The sequence below is a fragment of the Chiloscyllium plagiosum genome, chromosome 48 (assembly GCF_004010195.1).
Source record: "Chiloscyllium plagiosum isolate BGI_BamShark_2017 chromosome 48, ASM401019v2, whole genome shotgun sequence".
Lineage (NCBI taxonomy): Eukaryota > Metazoa > Chordata > Chondrichthyes > Orectolobiformes > Hemiscylliidae > Chiloscyllium > Chiloscyllium plagiosum.
The window spans coordinates 1,040,782-1,066,140 of NC_057757.1; the positions used below are offsets into that span (position 1 = coordinate 1,040,782).

Below are 25,359 nucleotides of genomic sequence, written 5' to 3' on the forward strand. Positions count from 1 at the left end.
CTTTTAATGTTGTCATTTCTTTGTTAAAGCTGTGTTACTGCCAACTAAGATCCTTGTCCCTATCCTTGACTAGTGCTGGGTTGGTATAACTAGGCCAGGGTGCTACTGTTAACTTTGGTTATCTGGACTGGGGAAGACAAACACTATCTGGCTGTGTGAGTCTGCGACTGTTTGGTGAGGATGGGATTTGAATTTTCATGTTGTCACGGTTAGCCTGACTTCCATTTATTGTAGGGACCTACACCCGAAATATAGCTATTTTGGTGAGGTGCCCAGAGAGCACCAGCACCAGTGCTGACTCTATGAATGACCACTTCAACTGGTGTAAGATCCCAACATCTTTCCCTTACATATTCCTTCTTAAATAATCAGATTCCCTCTTAAATGCCTCAATTCCAGATCCTAAATGCTTGCTGCGTCAAAAAGTAATTTGTGTCTCATTGCTTATTTTGCCAATTCCCTGAAATCCATGCCCTCTGGTACTGCCACCAATGAGAACAGTTTCTCTGCAAGTTCTGATCCCTCATGGTGCTTTCATTAAATCCCATGTTGATTACTATGTGTGAACTAAGTTTCCTGCCATTACTTGTTTGTTGATTGACTTGTTTCAGTCTGGGCACCTAAGTCCGGATATATTCAATTCAAGTTGGAAAGGAGTGGGAGTTGCGATTTGGAGAGATAGCCCATCAAAGCTGAAACTAGAGTTTCTGCTCTAGATTTCCAGTTAATTTTTTTGCTCAACTCCAGACGGTGCACTGATTTTTAAAAAAATCTATTTTTCTAATCAACCTGTTCAGAGATTTATTACACTTCCATGGAGCTAGTGGCCTCCTGGTCCAGTGCAGGCACACTACCAGTGTGCCACAAGAGGACCCCTGGTAGCATTGGCCACAAGAAGGTTCTGGTACACATTTCCAATCAATGCAGAATCAGCTTCTCTCCTGTTCTGCTTAGCCTAGAATGGATTGGAGTACAGGAATGGAGATTGCCCATGAACTCTGAACTTCAGAGAATATCCGTGTTCAAATCCCATGCCTACCTCTATCCTCTTTTAGGTTTACAACCCCTTGAGGAATCTGCACTCCTGCTAATTCCTGGTTTAATTGTTCCACCACTCCTTTAGGCATTTAGGAACTAAGTTCTGGAATTGCTTCCTGAAACCCCTCTGTGTTCCTCCTTTTTAAAAAATAAAATCTTTTCTTTGAGCAAGCTTTTGGCCCTAAAATGTAAGCCCTGTGTATAGGTCGTCATCTTGCTGTTTGATTATCGCTCTTGTGAAGCAAATTTGGATGCTTTGCTACATTAAAGTTACTGTATAAATTGCTACTTTAACAAGGTTATTCAGCCCTTGCTTTTTTCCTGAGAGAGGTCGTAAAGGCAGACGTGCCAAAATGTCTGAACTGGCTATTTTAATAACGGCTAACAGATGCTGCCGAAGTCAACAATCAGAAAAGGCTCTCAGGTTTTTATTCAAACCACTCGTACAATGAAAGGGGAGTGGCCAGTTTTGCCAGTTCAGGCTTTTTTTTAGTTCTGACTTAGTTTTAGCTGGGGACCCAAAGGAACAGCTCCATGTTGATCCTCTCTCTCTCTGACATCTCTCTCCTGTGAGAACCTGTGATTGAATTTACCGTTTTGCCAGGGGGTGTGTTTATGGGATGTTGCAGGAAATCCAAACCGTTCTTTAAGTTGTGTTTGTGTGTCAGTTGAGTTTTCAAATAGTTATGGTATTCTAAATTTGGTTTTCTTTTCATCGTGTGTAAATAAATTCAGTTTTATTTGAAACCGTGTGGTTTGACCAATTGCATCACTCCTGGGATATTCGCCTTACATCTGCTTAAACAACTAAAAAAAGTTAAGTTCTGGGCTACCTTGTTAAAATGTTTTGAGTGGGTCCAGCCTGGTCCATAACAAAATGTAAGATATTGCCAAACAGCGTTTTTGTGAAAGGATAGGATTGGGGAAGCTTGACCAAAATCATGCTTGATATTTTGTATAAATTTTAATCGTCCCTGTCCAATTGTTGCCAGTAGTTTTGATTTACATTGGATGATTGCCCATAATGGTGAATGTCTCCTGGCTGAACAATTCATGCAATGGCTTATGTTAGTAATTCTTGCAAAATAGGAATAACAAGGTACTGCAGAGCTCTGAAGCATTGTGCAAAATTTCTTGCAATATGTAATCTTCTTTGAAGGCACTTCCCAGTAATCTGTATATGAAAAGACTTCTGGGAAGCAGAGAGAAACTAAAATGCCATTCTTTTCCTGAAATTGTAGGACAGCACAATAAGTCATCAGCTCTTCAGGTTGGCCAGTTGCATGTGGCAGAACTGAAGATACCATCCCATTGGCTTTCAACTCCCATTTAGGAATGGTGTAGGGTTTCTGGTTTGCGGTCAGAAATTTGCTGATTTTTAGGTGGTTTGAATCACCCCCAGATCCCTGGTTCTGACTTATTTCGGGAACATGAAATGAAGAAGGCAGTAGACAGATGTTTCAAGGCAAAAAAATCTGTGTTTACTTAAATACAAAAAGGTAAGTATAATTCAAGAAATAAAAAGGCAAATGTGATAGAAAAGTTAAATTGACACAATTATACATAGACGGTAATTAGATACAATATCAAATTAAACAGGTTAGAACACTATTGGAAGCTAAACAGCAGTTTTAATCACAGATATTTTCCTCAGGCTTCCTACCCTTGGGGTCCCTGCTCTGTCACTACCTGCTTTCCCCTCCTTGCTAGGTAGGCTGGAAACTTTTGAGGTATCTGGAGTTTCAGCTCATCACTGGGGAAAACACAGGTTTAAAGTGTGTCCAGTTGCTGAGGTTCTTGGGTCAGAAATTGGCTAGCTGAAAGAAGACAGAAGGTGGTGATTGATGGGAAATGTTCATTCTGGAGTTCAGTTACTAGTGGAATACCACAAGGATCTGTTTTGGGTCCACTGATGTTTGTCATTTTTATAAATTACCAGAATGAAGGCGTAAAAGAATGAGTAAATTTGTGGACGGCACTAAGGTCGGTACATTTGTGGATAGTGCTGAAAGATGTTGTAGGTTACAGAGGGACATAAATAAGCTGCGGAGCTGGGCTGAGAGGTGGCAATGGAGTTTAATGCAGAAATGTGTGAGGTGATTCACTTTGGTCGGAGTATAGGAATGCAGAGTACTGGGCTAATGGTAAGATTTTTGATAGTGTAGATGAGCAGAGGGCTGTTAAGAAGGCATATGGTGTGTTAGCTTTTATCAGTAGAGGGATCCAGTTTCGGAACCATGAGGTCATGCTGCAGCTGTACAAAACTCTGGTACGGCCGTATTTGAAATATTGTGTACAGTTCTGGTCACCGCATTATAGGAAGGATGTAGAAGATTTGGAAAGGGTTCAGAGGAGATTTACTAGGATGTTGCCTGGTATGGAGGGAAGGTCTTATGAGGAAAGGTTGAGAGACTTGAGGCTGTTTTCGTTAGAGAGAAGATTGAGAGTTGACTTAATTGAGATATATAATCAGACGGTTAGATTGGGTGGCCTTTTTCCTAGGATGGTGATGGCTAGCACGAGGGGACATAGCTTCAAATTGAGGGGTGATAGATATAGGACAGATGTCAGAGGTAGTTTCTTTACTCAGTAGTAGGGGTGTGGAACACTCTGCTTGCACAGTTATAGACTTGCCAACTTTAGGGGCATTTAACTGGTCATTGATAGGCATATGGACGAAAATGGAATAATGTAGGTTAGATGGGCTTCAATTTGGTTTCACAGGTCGGTGCAACATTGAGGGCCGAAGGGCCTGTACTGCGCGATAATGTTCTGTGTTCTTGCCGTTGGTTCTCTTAGCTTGGAACAGGCATGTATCTGAAAGCTCTTCTCCGGATAGTGTTTGGTTGGTAACCCCCTCTCGGATGTCCTTTGTTGCGATGCATGCTCTTGGTTTTGGTCTCCTGATCCAGCTTCTCAGTTCGGCCTCTGTGGTCGTCGATTCCAAAGCTGCTTGTTGGGGCTGGAAGCCTGTGGGGAAACTGTTTCTGCAGGAGCTTGATGTTTGGAAAAAACTCTCTTGGATCTCTCTCTCTCTCCTGCCAGTAGCTACAGGATAGCTTTCAGGGTGGCAGCTATATGGGATCCTTCTTCTGGCAATAGCTATGGGCATAATTACCTCTGCCGAGATGAGGGCTTGTAATTATAGTTAGCCAAATCTGTTGTTCTTACAATAGTCTTTGTTGTTTCTTTTGAGATGAATTAGTCTTCCTTATTATTAGAGTAGGTGCAAATATGTTTTCTATCAGGGGTGTATGGGCTTTCTGATTGTATGGAATATCCTCTGTTTAAGTAATTGAATATCTGGTGAAGTTGAAGGTCTTGGAATTTGTGCAGTCTCCATGTTGTCTGAATTCATTTTTGTCATAAAGGTTAGTTCATTGCTCTTGTAGGGCTCAGGTGTGAATAGGTTTCCCCAGCTTCCAGATAAACTGTCCCTGTGACTGTGTATTCCAGCATAGCTCAGTTGCTGGGGTTTTCTTTAAGTTTAACTTCGGGGAAAAAAACCCTCCAAAAGTCTGGTGGAAGTCCAGTCATTTTAGATGGTAGGGAATCTTTTCAAACTGGTTTAGAATTTTGCCCAATCCTACAATAGGTTCTTCAGGCATTGACGCCATTGGAATATAGATTTGACAGAGAAGTGTTGGAGAGCTGTGGGTTATGGGTGCCATATGCAAACTGAATCTCATTGGGTCATAAGCACCTTTGAATGCAGAAATAAAAAATAGCCTCATGATATTACAGAGGGCATTATACAAAGGCTACAAGGTATGATTGGGTGAAGAAGTAGGTGGATGTGGCTAAGAGGAAAATAGGGTATCAGTAATGGGCCTTGTATTGATTGACTGCCAAAACAAACACTTGATTTTACAAAGCATCTTTGTGTACTACTATACTCCCACTAGTGCTGTGGGAACTTGCTCATATACATGACTGAGCAGGCAAGGATCTGATTTTATGTCTCATTGTATAAGGTCACTTCTGATAATGCAGCATTCCCTCAGTATCAGTTATGGCTCAAGTGCTACAGTGGGAGCACCGATCCCAGAACCTTCGACATCGACATCAGAATACTACCCAACTGAGTGACATTGACACATGGTTGGTAGTGCTTGCCATATCAACTCTCTTATACGTACATAGACTATTTATAGGGTTTGTTTTTTAAGTGATAAAATGTTGCTGATTAGAAAGTGCAAGGGTGCTTTTTTTTAAATGATAAGGTTGCTTTCTACTTTATTCAGTGAACAATAAAGCTTTTTCTAAATTCAAGAAAATTCCTCAGCTCTTCATAATAAGAGTTGTCAGAGGGATTACCTAAAACCAGCATTCTTCATTCCAAGGGTAGGTGCAGCATAGCGTTAAAGAAAGGTTAAACACAAAGTAAAGTTCCCTTAACATTGTACCCATCAAACAATCCCAGGACAGGGACAGGGACAGGGTGGGGTTAGATACAGAGTAAAGCTCTCTCTACTCTTTTTAAACTGAATGCAAAGCTTCTTTGACACTCCCTATCAAACATTCCCAGGACAAGTACAGCATAGGCTTAGAAGTAGAGTAGAGCACACCACCCTTTTCACTCTCTTCACCCTCTTAAGCGAAAAAAGCTCTCTCTACTATTGTATCAAGCATTCCTAGAGTAAAGCTACTCCCCATCAAATACCCACAGGACAGGGATTAGACACAAATTGAGGATCCCACAACATTATCCCAAGACAGCTTTCCTGTTGCAAATGGAGAACTCTGCTCCCTTTATGATTTTAACTTGAATTGCTGAGGGAAATTGGTTGCCACCCCTGGAGACTCCAGAAATTGAAAATTAATTTCCAGGGCTAGAGTCAGAGAGATGTACAATATGGACAACATCAAACAAAACAATGTTTTGATTACTTGTATTAGTTTAAAAAAAAATCAGAAAAGTTGGGTGTAGAGGTGGAGTAAGGACTTTCAGTAATGGTCAAGAATAATTCAATCAATCAGCAAATTAAATTATTTGTTTTCTGATAATGTTTGTGATGAATGTGCTGAGTTATCAATGATGATAATGTAAGAGTGGGTGGGTATTGGAGGTAGGAGATTTATCACCAGACATTTATCTAACTAGACAGCTCTCAGTCGGTAGTGGCAGGTCATTTCTTTTGGGTATGTCAAGGCAAGCTTGTCCTTTCTCATTCTCAATCTACCTGAAATCAGGAGTAGATTTAATCGAGGTGTTCAAAATTATGATTGGTCTCAATAAAGTAAATAAGGGGAAATGGTTTCCATTGGTGTTTGGATCAATAACCAAAAGACATGGGTTTAAGGGAATCTCAAAGACTTTGGCACAGGAAAGCAGACCGAATAACCTCTTTGTATGGCATCATAAACAAATTGATGATTGTATCCAGAGTATTTGGCGGGTGGAGAGAAAATAAGGGCTGTTTGATTTCCAAAATCATAAGCAAGCTGAGGGTCAGGGGGTTCGGAGACCCCTCTCCCACTGTTTAAACTAATCAAAAATCTAAAAAACCTTCTGCAGTTAAACCTGGATTGAACATTACAACTTGTAACTCCTTTAATGTTTTTATACATCAATGGAAGCTCCACGGTTCCATCTACAGGTAAATGCTTTCTTAGCATATTGGGATCAGTGTTAAAAGATTCTGACAAACAGGGATAATGACCAGATTGTCTGTTTTTAGATGTTGGTTGAGAGGAAAATATTGACCCAGGACACAAGGGAGAACTAGGTGGCGGCACAGTGGCTCAGTGGTTAGCACTGCTGCCTCAGCACCAGGGACCCAGGTTCGATTCCAGCCTTGTGGAGTCTGTGTGGAGTTTGCACATTCTCCCGGTTTCCTCACACAGTCCAACGATGTGCAGGTCAGGTGAATTGGCCGTTCTAAATTGCCCATAGTGTTAGGTGCATTAGTCAGAGGGAAATGGGTCTGGGTGGGTTACTCTTTGGAGAGTTGGCATGGACTTGTTGGGCCAAAGGGTCTGTTTCCATACTGTAGGGAATCTAATCAACCTGCCTACTCCTCTGTAGTGTTAGGGATTTTTCATCAAGATGGACCTTTGGTTTAACATCTTAGTGCAATAAGTTGATTAACAGCACAATGATAACATTGAGTCAGTCTACAACACAGAAAGTAAGTCATTTAGCCCATATAATCCATGCTGCTATTAATGCTCCACAAACACCAACTCCATGCTCAATCTATTGACTACCACCTGACCTATTTAAATAAACAATTAATAGTAAGCCTGATTATGTGGTATGCCAATGAAGATTTCATACATACATCATCACAGAATGAGATGCAACGTTATCTGATCCTGCTTTCTTTGGCCTTGTGGCAAGATGAAGCCACAATAAAATATTGCTCAAATAAAACTGTTGCTTTCAACACTTGCAATGGTTTCCAAAAATACTCCTTAGTGTCACAATGACACTAAAAATGTTATATCTAACAAGTCAATTGATCTGGATAATATGCTGACTGAGCTAAAATATAAACAGCATCAGCAGTTCAATGGAAATAGACAGGCCTGACTGAGAAAAAACAGGAAAGAAGGAGGGTCATTTCATTTGGGGCTTGCCTTGAATGCATTAGAGCCAGCACCCCTAACCAAGGCTGTCACCCCACACCACCTTCTGTAATGTCTGTCTTAAAGAACACCCCCCCACTCATTGAGTCAAAGAGATGGACAGCACAGAAACAGCCCCTTCGGTCCAACTTATCCATGCCGACCAGATATCCCAACCCAATCTAATCCCACCTGCCAGCACTTGGCCATATCCCTCCAAACCCTTCCTATTCATATACCTATCCAAATGCCTTTTAAATGTTGTAATTGTACCAGTCTCCACCACTTCCTCTGGCAGTTCATTCCATACACGTACCACCCTTTGCATGAAAAAGTTGCCCTTTAGGTCTCTCTTATATTTTTCCCCTCTCACCCTAAACCTATGACTCCCCTACCCGAGGGAAGAGACTTTGCCTATTTACCCTATCCATGCCCCTCATGATTTATAAACCTCTATAAGATCACCCCTCAACCTCTACAACGCTACAGAGAAAACAGCATCAGCCTATTCAACCTCTCCCTACAGCTCAAATCCTCTAACTTTGGCAACATCCTTGTAAATCTTTTCTGAACCTTTTCAACTTTCACAACATCCTTCCAGTAGAAAGGAGATCAAAATTGCACGCAATATTCCAAAAGTGGCCTAACCAAAGTCCTGTACAGCCACATGACCTCCCAACTCCTGTACTCAATACTCTGACCAATAAAGGAAAGCATACCAAACGCCTTCTTCACTATCCTATCTACCTGTGACTCCACTTTCAAGGAACTATGAACCTGCACTCCAAGGTCTCTTTGTTCAGCAACACTCCCTAGGACATTACCATTAAGTGTATAAGTCCTGCTAGGATTTGCTTTCCCAAAATGCAGCACCGTGCATTTATCTAATTTAAACTCCATCTGCCACTTCTCAGCCCATTGGCCCATCTGGTCCAGATCCTGTTGTAATCTGAGGAAACCTTCTTCGCTGTCCACTCCACCTCCAATTTTAGTGTCATCAGCAAACTTACTAACTATACCTCTGATGCTCACATCCAAATCATTTATATAAATGATGAAAAGTAGTGGACTAAGCACCGATCCTTGTAGCACTGCACCAGATATAGATCCATCCTCACTCAATAGCTGCAGGATTTCTGTTTTCAGGGCAGCATGGATCCTCTTTAGGTTCTTACTGCTCTCCTGCCAATAGCCTGCACCAGGAGTGATGGAACTGCTAGCTAGTCAAACTAGTGACTTCTCTTGAGGACAGCACTTGGTCTCAATTTAGCCTGCCTGTAGTGTGTTGTACTAGTGGCTTTCTTGTGCATTTCCTTCTGACTCCCCTCCTTCAAATGCAGTCGCATCTATTCTCCTCAACGATTCCCTATTCTCACCACTCCTTGGTAAAATACATTTCTCATGTATCCCCCATGTGATTTATTTAGCAACAGTCCTGTATCAATTAGTTTCACTTGAATTGTAAACATTTTATCAACAACTTTGCAAATCCCTTCACACAAGAACATGAACTAGGAGCTGGAGTAGATTATGTGGCCCCTCAATCCTGTTCCACCATTTAATAAGATCATCTGATTGAAACCTCAAATCTATATTCCCGCTTACCCAATAACCTTTCACTCTTTGTTCACTCAGAATCAATCTACTTCTGCCTTTAAAAATATTCGACATCTTAGCTTCTCCTACCTTTTCAGGAAGAGAAATTTTGAAGACTCTCAATCTATCATGAGAAAAAAAACCTCATCTGTTTAATGGGCGACCTCTTATTTTTAAACAGGGGCCTCTCGTTCTAAATATTTTCATAACAGGAAACATCCCTCAAGTTATGATCATGTCTCTTCTTACAAGTCATTCTGCCCATTTCAATTATTAGTCTGATAAACCTTTGAATTGCTTCCAATGTATTTACGTGAAGAATACTGCACACAGTCTTCCAAATGTGGTCTCACCAGTACCCTGCATTACTGAAGTATAGCCTCCCTCCCTTTGCATTTAATTCCCCACAAAATAACTGATAATCTAATAGTCTTCCTAATTACTTGGACTTGCATTGACCTTTTGTGATTAATGTACTAGGAACCCAGAACCATCTGCATCTCAGAGCTTGCAACCTCTCACCATTTAGGTAATTTGATTTTTAAAAAATTCTTCCTATCAAAATGGATAATTACACATTTTCCCATCTTATACTCCATTTGCCAGATGTTTGCCCACTGGTTTAACCTACGTAAAGACTTTTGCAACCTTTTCATGTCCTCTTTACAACTTACTTTCCTACTTATCTTTGTGTCATTAGCAAATTTTGCAACCATACCTTCCGTCCCTCCACCCAAGTCATGTATGTGCTTTATTAAAAAGTTGAGATCCCAGCACTGATCCCTGTGGCACACAATTCATTACATCTTGCCAACAGGAAAAAAAAGACCCTTTTATGTTTCCTTTCTGCTTCCTGTTACCCAGCTAATTTTCTATCTATTTCAAAATGTTTTGGCTACACCATGAGGTTTTAGTTTCCAAAATAAAAATGAAGAGATTTGATATGGCACTTTATCAAATGTCTTCATAGTCTTAAAGACCTTGGTCTTGCCTAGAGGCAAGAGTCCTAGGCCTATTCATCCTTTACTGACCTGCATATCTCTCAATTGATGATAATTAGATAAAAATGAACAACATGGAGAAATTTATTCCTCAAGTACAGTGCAAAAAACAGATTATCAGATCACTGTGAAATTGTTGTTTGTGGGATTTTGCTGTATGCAGATTGGGTGCTGTGTTTTCTATACGATAACTATGATGAGATTTTGGCTGTAAAGTGCACTGGGATATGCTGAAGTTGTGAAAGGCACTAAAGAAATGCTTGTTTTTGCTTTGACAAAATCACAGATGTGATTGTAATAGTCAGAGTCTGGATAAAGTGATGGGCCAAATGCCCTTTTCCTACTCTGAATTTGCATTATTTTCCTTGCTGAATTGTCCAGCTATTTGTCTGCAGGAGTAATTGCAACTACATCTGTTACAGATTAGAGTGTGCTCACTCAAATGATTCACATTACAAACTTGGGGTATGTCACTCCCTAACTGATTGAATCTTCTCTTTGCATGTGCCACGGCAGGTGATGTCCTGCTGTGATGCCCTTGGTTTAAACAAGATAGCTTGGCCATTGAAAGAACCTTTCAACACTGCATTGTTAGGATGCACAGTCAGCTGCATTCCAATAAATAGTTCCTGTTATTCCTCCAAGCAATAGTTTGTCACATCAGCCTGTACAGAATGGTCCCTGCCATCCCCAGCCCTGGCTTGATCACAACTCTGTTGTTCAGAAAGGACCACTGTGCAGATGAGAAAGCTCGGAAGGAAGAACAGGACGAGTGATCCTGCTAGGATGAAGCCACCTGCAGTCATGAAGGATGTGGTGTAACTTCCTGTGAGATCCTCCAGAAACCCTAAGTGGGAGAGACAAATTAGAATCACAAGTCACTAAACTCAATGTTTAATCTTTATTGCAGTTGCAGACTCAACCCACTCATTCCTGGTTTTGATGGCTCAGAGCCACACCTATTAAATGATGTTAGAACAGCATGCTTGGCTTGAAGAATACAGGTGAAATGTACAAAAAAAACAAGAAAGTTATGCAGTTAATAAGAATTGTTCACGCAGCAAATTACATCCTCGAATTCTCTGCCTGCAAGGGTGGAGGAAGCAGATTCAATAGCAACATTCAAAGGAGAAATCAACAAATATTGTGAGGGCGACATTAATAGAGCTCTGAGCAAATAGCAAAGGGTGTGAGATTAATTGCATAACTCAAAGATGTAGAGACAATGAACCAACTGTGATGAATTATTTTTGTTTCTTCAGATCACAGCCTGAAGACATGAACCAAATATCAATACCACAACTTCCATCAAGGAGGCTGGAACCCGAATATGTTCCTGCTGAAACAAGGATCGAATCCTATGCTGGCACCAATCTGACCAGAGCAGCCAGCTGAGCTAACCAACCTTCAACCCTAAGGATTGGCTACTAACACATGTGCCACAAGACCTACCTGATTTTATATTGATTCAGTCCAGTCCCACTTATAGTTGGGTTTGCTTTATAATGAGGGAATTTAAATACACCAGCAAGTGGTAATTGACAGAACTAATAAGACTCTATCTCAAGTAGGGGCAGGCTGCCTAATGTGGCCAGAAGGTGGGAGGCACGGGTGACTTGCTGGGGGTCTGTATTGAATGTACTGTTTTTTATGTAATTGGACTGTCTTATGTACAAATGTCATTGTTACTGTTTTATAATGATTGAAACTGGGATTTGAGGTTTGTCCTCATTTCCCTGAAAAATTGTAGAACGGTAGGGTTTGGGGCCTGGCTTTGCCATTCCTCTCCCTTGTAAAATTGCTGTTTTTCTGTATACAGCTGTTAATGTTAATTGTTTTGTAAACTGTGTATTGTTTAATAAAATAATAAGACTCTATCTCCAGACAGCAACAACCACCACCAGTCAGTAAACCTCTGAAAAACATTATTGTAATATATATTTCTGTCAGAGCTCTACAGAGATATCAGTTGCAACCAACTATACGGAGATAGTCAGCATTGTATTAGAAAAAAAATGTACCTATAAAGCATTCTTAAAAAATGTTTTATCCATCTCATTTTTCTGTCTATAATATTTATTTCACATTTGTAACTGGATAGTTCAAATTCAAAAACTCAAAACTGGACAAATTTAGAAACAGAAATCTTCAGCACTTTTCACAATCTCAGGTTGTTCAAAAGCAGTTGACAGCAAATTCATCACTTATGAAGTAAGGCCACACAAAGCAGTAAAATCATTCAGTCACAATCCTCTAAGGGGGTTGTGACATCTTTTGAGTTTAATTGTCTTTCCTAAAGTTTCAATTTGAACATGGTGAAAGAATCTAATGGGGGATTTGGGACATTCAGTCATGTGACAAAGAGACCCCAAGGTGGAGTAGAGTTCATTTATGCATGGGATGAAGAAACCCTGATCCTGAGTGGCCATACCTCATCCAGGAAATTGGGTTCCACTGCAGCATGGTTCCTGCTTCTGATCCCAATTGGAAAATTTAGCTCTAAGTGAAGATTTAATGAGCGTTTGGTAGTATAGAAGTTGAATTTTGCTAAAACAAAAGTGACCACGCTGGCGAAACCTTTTGTCATACACTCATATAGCCTGCCTGTTGTTGTGATATCTGGCATTGCACCATACAAATTAGTCATTTATGCACTTGGCAGAACTTTTTTTAAAATTGAATTACTGCTGATATAAGTACTAATTTTTGTCATAATTTTCAATGGGATCATGTTCTAATTTCAAAAGTTATTTCCTGTTTGCCCACATTCCAACCAGATTTTTTGGAACCTGAAATGTTATAGTTTGTATGTGTCATGAAATCATTCATTTGCGGCACTTCGTTTAAATAGATTTCTGCCTCATTTGCAGGAAGGTTTTGGTCCATACCCAGCCACATCCGAGTAAATCTCTTCTGAACCCTCTCTAGCTTAATAATATCCTTCTGGGTGACCAGAACTGAGGAAGAGAATTTCAAAGACTAATGACTCCATTAGAGAAGGAATCCCCCTTCATTCCTACCCAGAGTGGGAAACTATTTTGAAACTGTGTCCCTAATTCTACATTCCCACAAGGTGAAATACTCTTCTCAGCACCTATCCTGTCACGTCCCCTCAGAATCTTGTATGTTTCAACAGGATCACCTCTCATGCTCAAACTAAGGCTCTGTCTGCTTTTTCCCCCAAGTGGATGTAAGATTGCTTGTTGCTACTTCAAGAACATGAATGCTTTTCCAAGTGTTCTGGCCTATATTTATCATGCAATTAAAATCAATAAAAGCAGACTGTCTTCTTCTGTCCTTATTTATAAGGATCAGGCTATGGACTTCTTTTATCCACTTATGGGCAAAGTTATGCAGTGGTTTGTCATTGCCTGTGTAGGATAGCTGACCAGGAGACTCACCCACTCTTACTGCCTGCTTTCAGTTTTATTTACAAAGATTTATCTGGTGGATAATTAACCTGTTTCAAAAGCACATTCCATGGTCAATGAATTCTACTATTCCACTCAATTCTGGAGTTTCTGATGTAGAGATAGGGTTGCTACCCACTGTGCTGCAAGACCGATAAAGACAGATTATCCATAATATCACTTTTTTTGTAGCATCTTGCTCTGCACAAATTGAGTGCTGTGTTTCCTAAATTATGATCGTAAATTCAGTTCAAAATGTCCTTCATTGGCTCTTAAGCAATTTTGTTTGTTCTCAGGATCTGAAGTCATGAAATTGCAGTAGAAGAGTTCTTTAATTGTGACTTCAAAAGCAGGCCACATTAACAGCCAAATGTTACAACTACACTCCCAGACATAAGCCAAATATGAGAACAGCCACAAGCTATCTGTAAATGACAATGCTCCTGACAATATTTATAAAATGTATTCTTTAAAGATGATTAAATCTTGAATAGCTCTGCTCCATTTGTGGATCAGCTGGTTAGGAGAGGGTTGCTGAGTTATACAGAAAGTTTTCCAATTTTCTACGTTAACCCACTTTAGGCAGGGATTAATGGAGGGTGTCAGTGTTACCTTTAGTTATTTTTCCCAGGGAAAGGAAAATTGTCAGGGTTCCCACTCCCGTTTTGATAACCATTACCATTTGTTGCATGTGGATACCGCATGGGGACATGACCTGTGATGCCTCCACTGGTTGAGATGGTTGCAGAATGATCGGTCCAGCATATTAAGAATTGTATAGAAATAGGCCATTCAGCCCAACTGATGTATCTTGGTGTTTCTGCTCTACAAGCTCCCTCTCATCCTATTTCATCTCATTCTATCAACATGGCTTTCTAATCTTTCTCCCTTGTGTGTTTGTCTAGGCATTCCCTTATACACATCTCTAAAATCACCTGAAGTGCGATTCCTACATTCTCAGTTTTCTTTGGGTAAAGACGTTTCACCACAATTCTTACTTAGACTTACTGGTGAATAACTTATATTTAAGAGCCACGAATGATTACTTAGATGAGGCAGTGGATTTTGGCAAAACTCTTTAGAATTGTATCCCAGTAGAAGTCAACATACCTGGTGAAGATGATGATGAAAATAAGAAGAGTAGAATGAAAGCAGAACAAGACATTTTATTACCTGATAAGGGAGGCCCAAGGAGTCCGCCAATACTTAGGAGCATCAGAAAGAGCCCAGTTGCATTGAGAATCCGTCCAATTCCTACGATATCTGGGAGCGTGGAGAAGAAGAGTGGGGCAAGGCCTCCAGAACAGAAGCCATAAAAAAAACTGACCCCCACTAGACTATAGTACGTGCTCCCAACAGGAATGAGGAGAAGGCTAATTCCAGTGACAATACTCCAGAGGAATAACATGTGGATTTTTCGGATCAGCTTGAGATCTGCCAACCAACCAGAAAATAGCCGTGCAATAGTCTCAGCGATGGCAGTGACAGACAATAGGAAGGCAGCTTTATAATCACTCAATCCAAGATTCTTTCCATGGGCCACCAGATGGATGTAGGGCACAAAGTATCCTGTGGTCATCAGAGTAACTGCAAAACTGTACACCATAAAGCCTCTGTGCAGGAAAAGGGTCAAATCAAAGGCAGAGGTCACTTTGTTCCAAAACTCAGTGCTCTTCTTTCCATTGGCAGAATGTCCCCTTGAAGCAACTAGAAGGTCTTCTTGGATGGTGATGGGTCTGAGCAGAGCTGCACAGACACAGAGATTCAACATCATTGCAGACAGGATCTGAATGGCCCCACGCCATCCATACACATCAATTAGGAGCTGAAACAGTGGAGAGAAAAAGAAGGAGGCAACTCCCACTCCAGTGAATGCCAAACCGGTTGCCAAGGCTCTACGTCTCTTGAAGTATCTGGAGATCATGGCCATTGTGGGGGTGAAGACCAAAGCCCAACCAAAACCTGGAGAGTGAAGCAAGGGATAATGGAAACATGTTTTCCAAATTAGTGTGGAGCCATTGCATGGTTTAACACCCAAAGTCACCAAGATCTAAAAACTCGAACTCCTCACCTCCCATTGTCTTTTCCTTCGACATTCAGGTATTTAAAACCAAAGCATAGTGTGATGCCATCACTGCTTTTCAAACTACTCCAAATTCCTCTCTCACTCTTTCAAATATGAATTGGATATAAATATAAATTTTAAGAGGAAATGAATTGAATGGCTTGGGGCAAAGAGTGATTGACTGGGACTAATTCAATAGCTAGCAAAGACCGAGCACAAGTGTAATGGGTCTTATAGCCTCCTTCTGTGAGATTCTATGATGAGATGTCATGTGATGAAAATTCATGTGACTTCCAGAAATCTTTCCAATCAGAGTTAGTAAAGTAGTGGAACTGGGTGGCACGGTGGCTAGCACTGCTGCCTCACAGCGCCAGAGACCCGGGTTCAATTCCCGACTCAGGAGACTGACTGTGCGGAGTTTGCACGTTCTCCCAGTGTCTGCGTGGGTTTCCTCTGGGTGCTCCGGTTTCCTCCCACAGTCCAAAGATGTGCAGGTCAGGTGAATTGGCCATGCTAAATTGCCCATAGTGTTAGGTAAAGGGGTAAATGTAGGGGAATGGGTGGGTTGCGCTTTGGCGGGTCGGTGTGGACTTGTTGGGCCAAAGGGCCTGTTTCCATACTGTAAGTAATCTAATGTAATGTAAGTAATCTAAACGTATCATTCATGGTGAATGGACATTTCATGGATACAGGGTTGTGTTTGGTTGTGATGGTCTTCCAAGTGGGTTAAAATCTTCGAGGAGAAAGCGAGGACTGCAGATGCTGGAGATCAGAGCTGAAAACGTGTTGCTGGAAAAGCGCAGCAGGTCAGGCAGCATCCAAGGAACAGGAGAATTGACGTTTCCTGAAGAAGGGCTTTTGCCCGAAACGTCGATTCTCCTGTTCTAAGTGGGTTAGCCAGGCAATATTCAGTATCAAAGTTCTGTATGAAAAATGACCATTGGAGGACAGCCACTGCCTGTGGAATCAATCTCCTGGTGAGAGAGTCATTTTTTTAAGGAGGAGATAATTGGAGAGAGATGGACCATCACATACCCAGGATGGACAAGACATATTGGAGCTCTCATATATGTCTCCTTGTTTGAATATAACCCATTATGAATGCTGAGGACTTGTGTGCAACTGCAGAGTTAACAGAGAGTTAAGAGAACAGAAATAAACTCGAATCAAGAAATCTGACAAACAGCCTACAGTAAACACATTGTGCTGACCTGTCAGAACTCCAATGGAGAGGTACAAGTGCAGAAGGCTCTGTCCAAATGAGGCTGTAAGCATTCCCAGGAAAGCTAAAATTGCACCAACCATCACCACAGGGCGAGCTCCATAATACATCCCAAATACACTCCCCACTGGACCTGTAAATTGAAACAAAATGGAACTTTGGTCTATATCTTTAAAAACTAGTAGACAAATACAAAACTAAAAAAAGGCAAATAGATATGAGGTCTTGTGGTATAGCCTTTAAACCAGAGGCTCAGGTTTCGTGTCCCACTCTAATAGTTGATGTTCAAAGAATGCAAGTATCAATCCTCACATCCTTCCAACAAATGCTAGTGGCAGGCAGTAAGAGGGCCAAAGTTTCAGTCATATGATGGAATGGAAATTGAAGTCTTTGCCATCACTATCCATAGCTCCAGGCTATTCATGAATCTAAAAATGTATGCTGCCTCAGCACCACTTGGCTGCAAAGTTGTTGTGGATCAGACTTGTGTCAATAGAATGGGATTCTACTGGGCTGGTTATGGGATCTGTTGCCTTGACCTGGCACTGGTGAATGTTGTGATGCTGTAGGTCAGACCTTTCTTCAGGCAGAGAACTCAAGAAGAACAAAAAGGCTAATAGATTGTTCGAATTCAATTCAGGAAGGTTTTGTAAGTTTTGTTACAGCTCTGGTTGTGGCTACAGTTTTTATTTTAATCTTTCATGATATGCGAGTGCCACTGGTAAGACCAGCATTTATTTTCTATCCCTCATTGCCCTTGAATTGATGAGCTATCTAGGCCCTTTCAGAGGACAGACAAAAGTCAACCTCATTTCTGTGCACCTGCAGTCATATGTAGGCTAGACGGGATAAGGATAACAGATTTACTTCCTTAAGGAACACTAGTGAATCAGATGGGTTTTATGACTATTGACAATGCTTACATGCTCACCTGCAGACTTTTTTTGTTCCAGATTTTATTAAATTCAACTCGAATATTGTGACATGGAGAACGTTGACCAGGGGCTCCCCTCCTCTGGAGCACTGCATTCAGTTCTGGGCATCACTCCTTTGGTCTTGGAGAGGGGATGCAGTGCAGAATCACCAGAACAATACTGGGCTAAAAGGGTTGAATTATGAGGTTAAAAATCACACAACACCAGGTTAAAGCCCAACAGGTTTATTTGGAAGCACTAGCTTTCAGAGTGCTGCTCCTTCATCAGGTGATTGTGGAGTATAAATCATAAGACACAGAATTTATAACAAAAATTTACAGTGTGATGTAACTGAAATTATATATTGAAAAAGACCTGGATTGTTTGTTAAATCTCTCATCTTTTAGAATAAACATGTTGGTTTCAGTTCTTTCATACGTAAATTGCAGAACTTTTTTAAAGTTACATTCTCAAGTGAACTTTAACAATTGGTGTCATGTTGACCCAGATAATGCATTGAAGGTGTGAGGTGCCCTGTGTGAGACTGTCTGTGCCACTATGTTCAGACTGATTCTAATCTAAAAATTGATTTACAGAATCTTACATTGATTCATGCAGTTTTTGAGCAAAATGAAATGTAAATCTGCAAGTACAAATTCACCCCAAAAATTTCTGTGTGTGTGCGTGCATGTCAGTGTGTTCGTGTAATCAATTTTTAGATTAGAATCAGTCTGAACATAGTGGCGTGTGTGTGCGTGTGTGTGTGTGCGCGCGCGTGTGTGTGCGTATGTGTGTGTGCGCGTGTGCGTGTGCGCGCGCGTGTGTGTGTGTATCCGTGTACTTGGCAGTACTCATGCCAACATTGTCTATCTCATAAGCCGCAGGCAAGGATGCCCTGAGGCATGGCACATTGGCGAGACCGAGCAGAGGCTACAGCAATGGATGAATGGACACCCCACAACAATCAGGTGTGTTCCCTCCCAGTCGGAGGACACTTCAGTGGTCCAGGACATTCGAACTCGGACGTTTGGGTGACCGTCCTCCGAGGTGGACGTCGGGACAGGACACGTGGCCTTGCAGAGGCTGCTGGCCACGTTCCGTACACATGGGGATGACCTTAGCCGGGACCGTGGGTGCATGCCATACTACCGCACACACACGCACACACACGCACACCCTCTCATAGACTTATACCCCTTTACACTCACACTCGCACATATACACACACACTCTCAGACACTCATAACCCTCACCCCCATGCACACACACACACAAATTTTTGGGGTGAATTTGTACTTGCAGATTTACATTTTAGTTTGCTCAAAAATTGCATAAATCCATGTAAGATTCTGTAATCAATTTTTAGATTAGAATCAGTCTGAACATAGTGGCACAGACAGTCTCACACAGGGCACCTCACACCTTCAATGCATTATCCGGGACGACATGACACCAATTGTTAAAGTTCACTTGAGAATGTAACTTTAAAAAAGTTCTGCGATTTACATATGAAAGAACTGAAACCAACATGGTCATTCTAAAAGATGAGACTTAACAAACAATCCAGGTCTTTATCAATATATTCTTTCAGTTACATCACACTGTAAATTTTTGTTATAAATTCTGTGTTTTATGATCTTATACTCCACAACCACCTGATGAAGGTGCAATGCTCTGAAAGCTAGTGCTTCCAAATAAACCTGTTGGACTATAACCTGGTGTTGTGTGATTTTTAACTTTGTGCATCCCAGTCCAACACTGGCATCTCCAAATCTTGAATTATGAGGACATTGTGGTATAATATTGCCTTGACTTTCGAAAATTAAGGATGATCCCATTGTGGTAAGTTGACTGGAAGATTTGATTGGATTGATTAAAAACTATTTCCACTGGTGGGAACAGTCTTGGATAAGTAAGTAGAGTCTTAAAAAAAGGTCAGGCTGCTAAGGGATGATGGCAAGAAGCACCTCTTCACATAAAGACAAATTTCCCCATAAAAAACCTGATGAGGTCAATCGAAAATGTTAAAACTGAGATTAACAATTGATTTTTGTTGAGTAAAGATATTGAGACGTAAAGAACTAGGCTGGGTAAATACATTTAAGATACACATCAGTCACGACCTAATTTAATGGCAGAATACATTTGAGGAGCTAAATAGCTTCCTTCAGTTCATGAGTTTGTCTCCAGAAAACAGTAATTGGGCCATTTGACCTCACCATGTCCTTTGAGGAGAGATATTCTTTTAAAAGGATGTAAATTTGAAGAGCAAGAAAAGAAGAATCAGGACTAACTTGCAAACTGTTGTGTTGCCATAGCGATGGAAGTGATCCATGAGACACGACTAGATGACTCTTGGAAGTATTGGATGAAATGAATGAAGAAGACTCCAAAGGATCGTGTGACACCGACCAAAAGGCAGTTATTCAAGAAGCCAGCCAAAACGATCATCCACCCCCATCCACCATCTGGGGACTTGATGATGACTGGCTCGGCCATTGCAGGCTATAATGAGATCTGTGGAGACAACACAATACTGAACAGATCAGTGGTGAGGCCCAATCCCTTTCCTGTCTCTTGGCCAAGAAATACTGACCAGCAAAAACTTCTTAATATTTTCCTGTTACAGACTTCAAACATCTGCAGATAATTGTTGGTGTGCTGATATGTGAGGCTAATGGTTGTGACAATTGATTGTTGGGCCACATCCCAAATATTTACATGATTAGTGATAGCTGTGGTTACAATTATTCCTTAATTGACCAGGGTTGGAGATAGGGAAATAAATCAGTCTGTGTTCCTGCACCTGAGCATGATCATGCTAGCCTAACTGGAAAATGTTTGTGTGTGATGATGCTGATTGAGGACAATGTTTAACTTTGCCTTGATTTCCAAATACCCTCCCAACAGATGACATTTCAGAACTGGAAGGGCAATTATTTCTAATGTCTTTTACCCATATGCTGGAGTTGGATTGTGAGTCAGGGTTGAATGTTAATAGTAGCTGTACTTCTATGGGCCTTGTTGAATTCTGGCCCGGAGGTCTGCCTTCTGTGAAGGCTCTTGAAGTGTGAATCTGGTGATCTGGGGCTGAGCCTGGTGCTCAGAGAGGGGTCTCAAAGTGAGTTTGCTTCGGTTAGCGTCAAAGAGTCATAGAGATGCACATCATGGAAAGAGACCCTTTGGTCCAACTCATCCATGCCGACCAGATATTCTAACCTAATCTAGTCCCATTTGCCAGCCCATATCCCTCTAAACTCTTCATATTCATATTTTAGGATGGGAGATATTTCAGTGTTGTAAGCACACTCTCTCTTTGCTTTTATGTATTGAAATGCTGACTTTCCCTTGATGCTTTCTTTCAGCTTTCAACTATGCCTATAACTGGGAGGTGTTGGCCTAACGGTATTATTGCTGGACTGTTAATCCAGAGACTCAGGTAATGTTCTGGGGACCCAGGTTTGAGTGTCATCATGGTGGAACTTGAATTTAATATTTTTTAAAAATCTGGAATTAAGAGTTTAATGATGACAATGAATCTATTGTCAGAAAAATCCATCTGGTTCATTAATGTCCTTTTGGGAAGGAAGCTGCCATCCTCACTTGGTCTGGCCTACATGTGACTCCAGGCCCACAGCAATATGGGTGATTCTTAACTGCAATCTGGGCAATTAGGGATGGGCAATAAATGCTGGCCTCATCAGAGATGCTCACATTGCATGAGTGAATAAAAAAATCCACACAATTAGTGTCCAGTCATACACATTTTGCAAATTGTTTTTCTCCTTTATGTTTCATTTTGCCACATCCCTGTCTTATGCTCTTCAGAATTCTTCATTTAAGTTTTGAAACAGTTCTCCTGAGTCCCCTTCCCCCAGCACCAGAATGAAGATTTGATAGATATGTGCTGTTACAGCTGTGAGGAATTAATCTATTCTTTTCTCTCTCAGATGTGAAATGGCCTACTCTAAATTTTACGTTTTTAATCCTGTTTGGCAATTTTGTTTTGTACAGAAGTGAGGGTACTTTGCAGTTTTTCTATGTTTTTGTGAATAAGACTGGAGTGCTCAAATGACTTTTGAATTTTGGAACATCTCTAGGTGGCTTTAACTCAAAGGAATACTTATTTTTGAAGAGTTGTCAACACTGCAATGTTAGAAATGTAGCAGCTAATTTGTGCACAGCAAACTCTCATAAATACGATTAAACAGCACACCATCTGTTTTTAGTAATGTTGACTGAGAAATAAATATGGGCGAGAACACTAGGAGCATGGTTAATTCAGCTGATGTTCTGCAAATTGCACCACATCCTATTCTTTGTGACTGATTTGAGAGGCAGATAGGGCTGTGATTTATCCCTCTCATATGAAAGACAGTGCAGTATTCCTTCATGACTATGCTTAAGTCTGCGGAATGAAGCTTGAATTCCATCTTCTTGACTCAAGGTGAAAAAATGCCACGCACTAATTCACGTCTTACATGGTGAATTGCTAAACGCCCTTCAATTACCTGAGACACTGAAAGAACTATGACTGAAACAATAGAGATTTAATGCTGTAAATAAAGTGTTACACCATTAATACCTGTACCTACTTGTGGAGTTTCCAATTATAAAAGAATCTTATTATAACCAGCAAATCCAGTTAATCTGTTGAAACAACTTACCGACTGTAGGAAGGGAGCTTGTAAGGGGAAGATTGGTGAACAGACAGATATTGTCAGCACAAGAATTCTGGTCAACAGATGAGAGAATACTGTCCCTGGGAGCAGCAGAGTGAGTGAATAACAAGTGGTGAAAAAATTAGGCTGGTTAAAAAATAACTACTGTAGGGTTAGAGTTAGGGATAGTGTACAAATCATTTCCTATACTAGTGAATGAAGAAATGAAAAGTAAAGAAGCTCGGATTTTGATGCATCAGTTCCTCGTTCCCATCACTCAGTTGTGAACCTCCTTTTCTATTCTCCAACTGTAATTGAGAAGGTGGTAGTGAACTGCCATTGTAAACTGCTGCAGTCCCTTTGGTGCAGGTACACCCAGACTGCTGTTAGGAAGAGAGAGTGAAGGAATGAAATGTTTGCCTTCATTGCTCAGCACATTGAATATAGGAGTTGGGATGTCATGTTGCAGTTGTACAAGATGTTGGTGAGGCCACTTGTAGAGTACTGTGTACTGTTCTGGTCACCCTGCGATAGGATGGATATTATTCAATTTGGAGAGGATGCAGAAAAGATAAACAAGGATGTTATTGAGAGGGTTTGAGTTCTAAGGAAATGCTGTATAGGCTGGGACTTTTTTCACTGGAATGTCAGATTTTGAAGGATGACTTTATAGAGGTTTATAAAATCTTGAGGGGTATTAATTAGGTGAACAGCAAGAGGTATTTTCCCCATGGTAGGGGAGTTCAAAACTAGATGGCATAATTTTAAGGTGAGAGGAGAAAGACTTAAAAGGGACTTGAAGGACAACCTTTTCAGATAGAGAAGAATCCATAGAATCTCAACAGTGCAGAAACAGGCCATTCAGCCCAAGAAGTCCAAGCTGATCCTCCAAAGAATAACCCACCCAGATCCATTCCCCTACCCTATTACTCTACATTTACCCCTGACTAATGCACGTAACCCACACATTCCTGAACACTATGGGCAATTTAGCATGGCCAATTCACTGAACCTGCACATCTTTGGACTGTGGGAGGAAACAGGAGCACCCAGAGGAAACCCATACAGACACGGGGAGAATGTCTGTGTGAAGTTTGCACAGTCACCTGAGGCTAAAATCGAACCTGGCTCCCTGGCGCTGTGAGGCAGCAGTGCTAGCCACTGGTAATTGGAATGTACTTCCAGAAGTAGTGGTAGTTGCAACTACAGTGACATTTGGACAGGTACATGAATAGGGAAGGTTTATGGGCCAAACACTGGCAGTTTGGGAAATTTGGTCAGCACAGAGCAGCTGGACTAAAGGGTTTGTTTCCATTCTGTATGACTCTACAAATGACTATTTATGGGCAACACAGTGGCTTGGTGGTTAGCACTGCTGCCTCACAGCGCCACGGACCCAGGTTTGATTCACACTTCGGGGGACTGTTTGTGCGGAATTTGCACATTCTCCCCGTGTCTGTGTGAGTTTCCTCCCACAATCCAAAGATGTGCAGGTCAGGTGAATTGGCCATGCTAAAAATTGTCCATAATGTTAGGTGCATTAATCGGGGTAAATTTAGGGGAATGGGTCTGGGTGGGTTACTCTTTGGCGGGTTGGTGTAGAGTTGTTGGGCCAAAGGGCCTGTTTCCATACTGTAGGGGATAGAGTCATAGAGATGTACAGCATGGTAAACAGACCTTCTGGTCCAGGTATCAAAGGGTGGGTGAGGTATTGGAGGGAAGGAGAGGTAATAGAATCGAATAACCTTCATTGTAACGGACATTAGCAGAGGATGGGCGATCTTTGAGAAGGTGGAGGAGGCATCAAGAGGGTGTGAGTTCGAGAATTGGGTTTGCCAGTTTGGCTCAATCCTCAGACACAGATCGTTCACGTTATGTCTGGCCCGCATCGCTTGGTTTACTGATTGAAACAATCGGCGCCCTTTACACAGGGGACAAAGGGCGTTTTTACAGGCTTGCTGAGGTTATAGCTGTGGCACATGGAAGATAAACATTTGCCGACAGAGCTGCCAACTCCAGAACATTAAAACTCACCCTCCCCCTTTCTCCCCTCCCCCATTCTGCGCCGGCTGCTGAGTTCGGCGCACCGTCCTCCCCCGTGCTGCCTGATCCACCAATCACGGCCCGTCTCCCCACCCCCATCCGCTTTCTCCGTTGGTATTTGAAAGCTTCGCCGCTCGAGGCTGCCTGATCCGCCAATCACAACCCCGTCCGGCGCTCGCGCCCCGCGCGCTTTTATGCGTTGGAATTTGAAAGTCTCGCCGCGCCCACCGCTCGAAGTGGCCTGATCCACCAATCAGAGCTCGTCTTCCTCCCGCCCCGCCCTTATCACGCGCGCTAAATCCGATGGGATTTGAAATCCCGACTACGGCCCTGACTCGAGGCTGCCTGATCCGCCAATCACAGGGCGCGCATCTTCGCGCTTTTGGCGGTTGGTTTATCTTTTCGAAGCTCGGCTCACGACGGACTCTGTAGTAAGTTAAAAATCACACAACACCAGGGTATAGTCCTGATTTGGAGATGCCGGTGTTGGACTGGGGTGTACAAAGTTAAAGCCCTGACTCGAGGCTGCCTGATCCGCCAATCACAGGGCGCGCATCTTCGCGCTTTTGGCGGTTGGTTTATCTTTTCGAAGCTCGGCTCACGACGGACTCTGTAGTAAGTTAAAAATCACACAACACCAGGGTATAGTCCTGATTTGGAGATGCCGGTGTTGGACTGGGGTGTACAAAGTTAAAAATCACGCAACACCAGGTTATAGTCCAACAGTTTAATTGGAAGCACACTAGCTTTCGAAGCGACGCTCCTTCATCAGGTGATTGTGGAGGGCTCGATCATAACACACAGAATTTATAGCAAATATTTGCAGTGTGATGTAACTG

General features: G+C 41.7%; 1 protein-coding gene across 2 annotated transcripts; it reads right to left on the reverse strand.

Moving 5' to 3' along the window:
* Positions 1-8,627: 8,627 nt before the first annotated feature.
* Positions 8,628-24,668, reverse strand: LOC122544293 (monocarboxylate transporter 13-like). Of its 2 annotated transcripts, none has more exons than XM_043683384.1 (5): positions 24,512-24,668; positions 20,111-20,333; positions 16,892-17,035; positions 14,789-15,577; positions 8,628-11,052 (listed from the first exon to the last, which is right to left on the reverse strand). In XM_043683384.1, exons 2-5 carry the CDS (start codon positions 20,313-20,315, stop codon positions 10,838-10,840), a joined length of 1,353 nt encoding a protein of 450 aa, XP_043539319.1. In that variant the 5' UTR covers positions 20,316-20,333; positions 24,512-24,668; the 3' UTR covers positions 8,628-10,837. The 2 variants fall into 2 exon arrangements, with proteins under 2 accessions (XP_043539319.1, XP_043539318.1); XM_043683383.1 differs by lacking the exon at positions 24,512-24,668 and adding an exon at positions 22,484-22,695.
* Between the last annotated feature and the right edge of the window lie 691 nt (positions 24,669-25,359).

What these genes read in the sequence shown, in the direction of transcription:
- LOC122544293 (XM_043683384.1), bottom strand. Translation starts at nt 20,315, where the DNA reads ATGGCCGAGCCAGTCATCATCAAGTCCCCAGATGGTGGATGGGGGTGG. An exon ending in GGCAACACAACAGTTTGCAA is followed by an intron (nt 17,036 to 20,110) that starts GTTAGTCCTGAT and finishes TTCAATTTACAG; the next exon opens with GTCCAGTGGGGAGTGTATTT. An exon ending in CTCCATTGGAGTTCTGACAG is followed by an intron (nt 15,578 to 16,891) that starts GTCAGCACAATG and finishes TTCACTCTCCAG; the next exon opens with GTTTTGGTTGGGCTTTGGTC.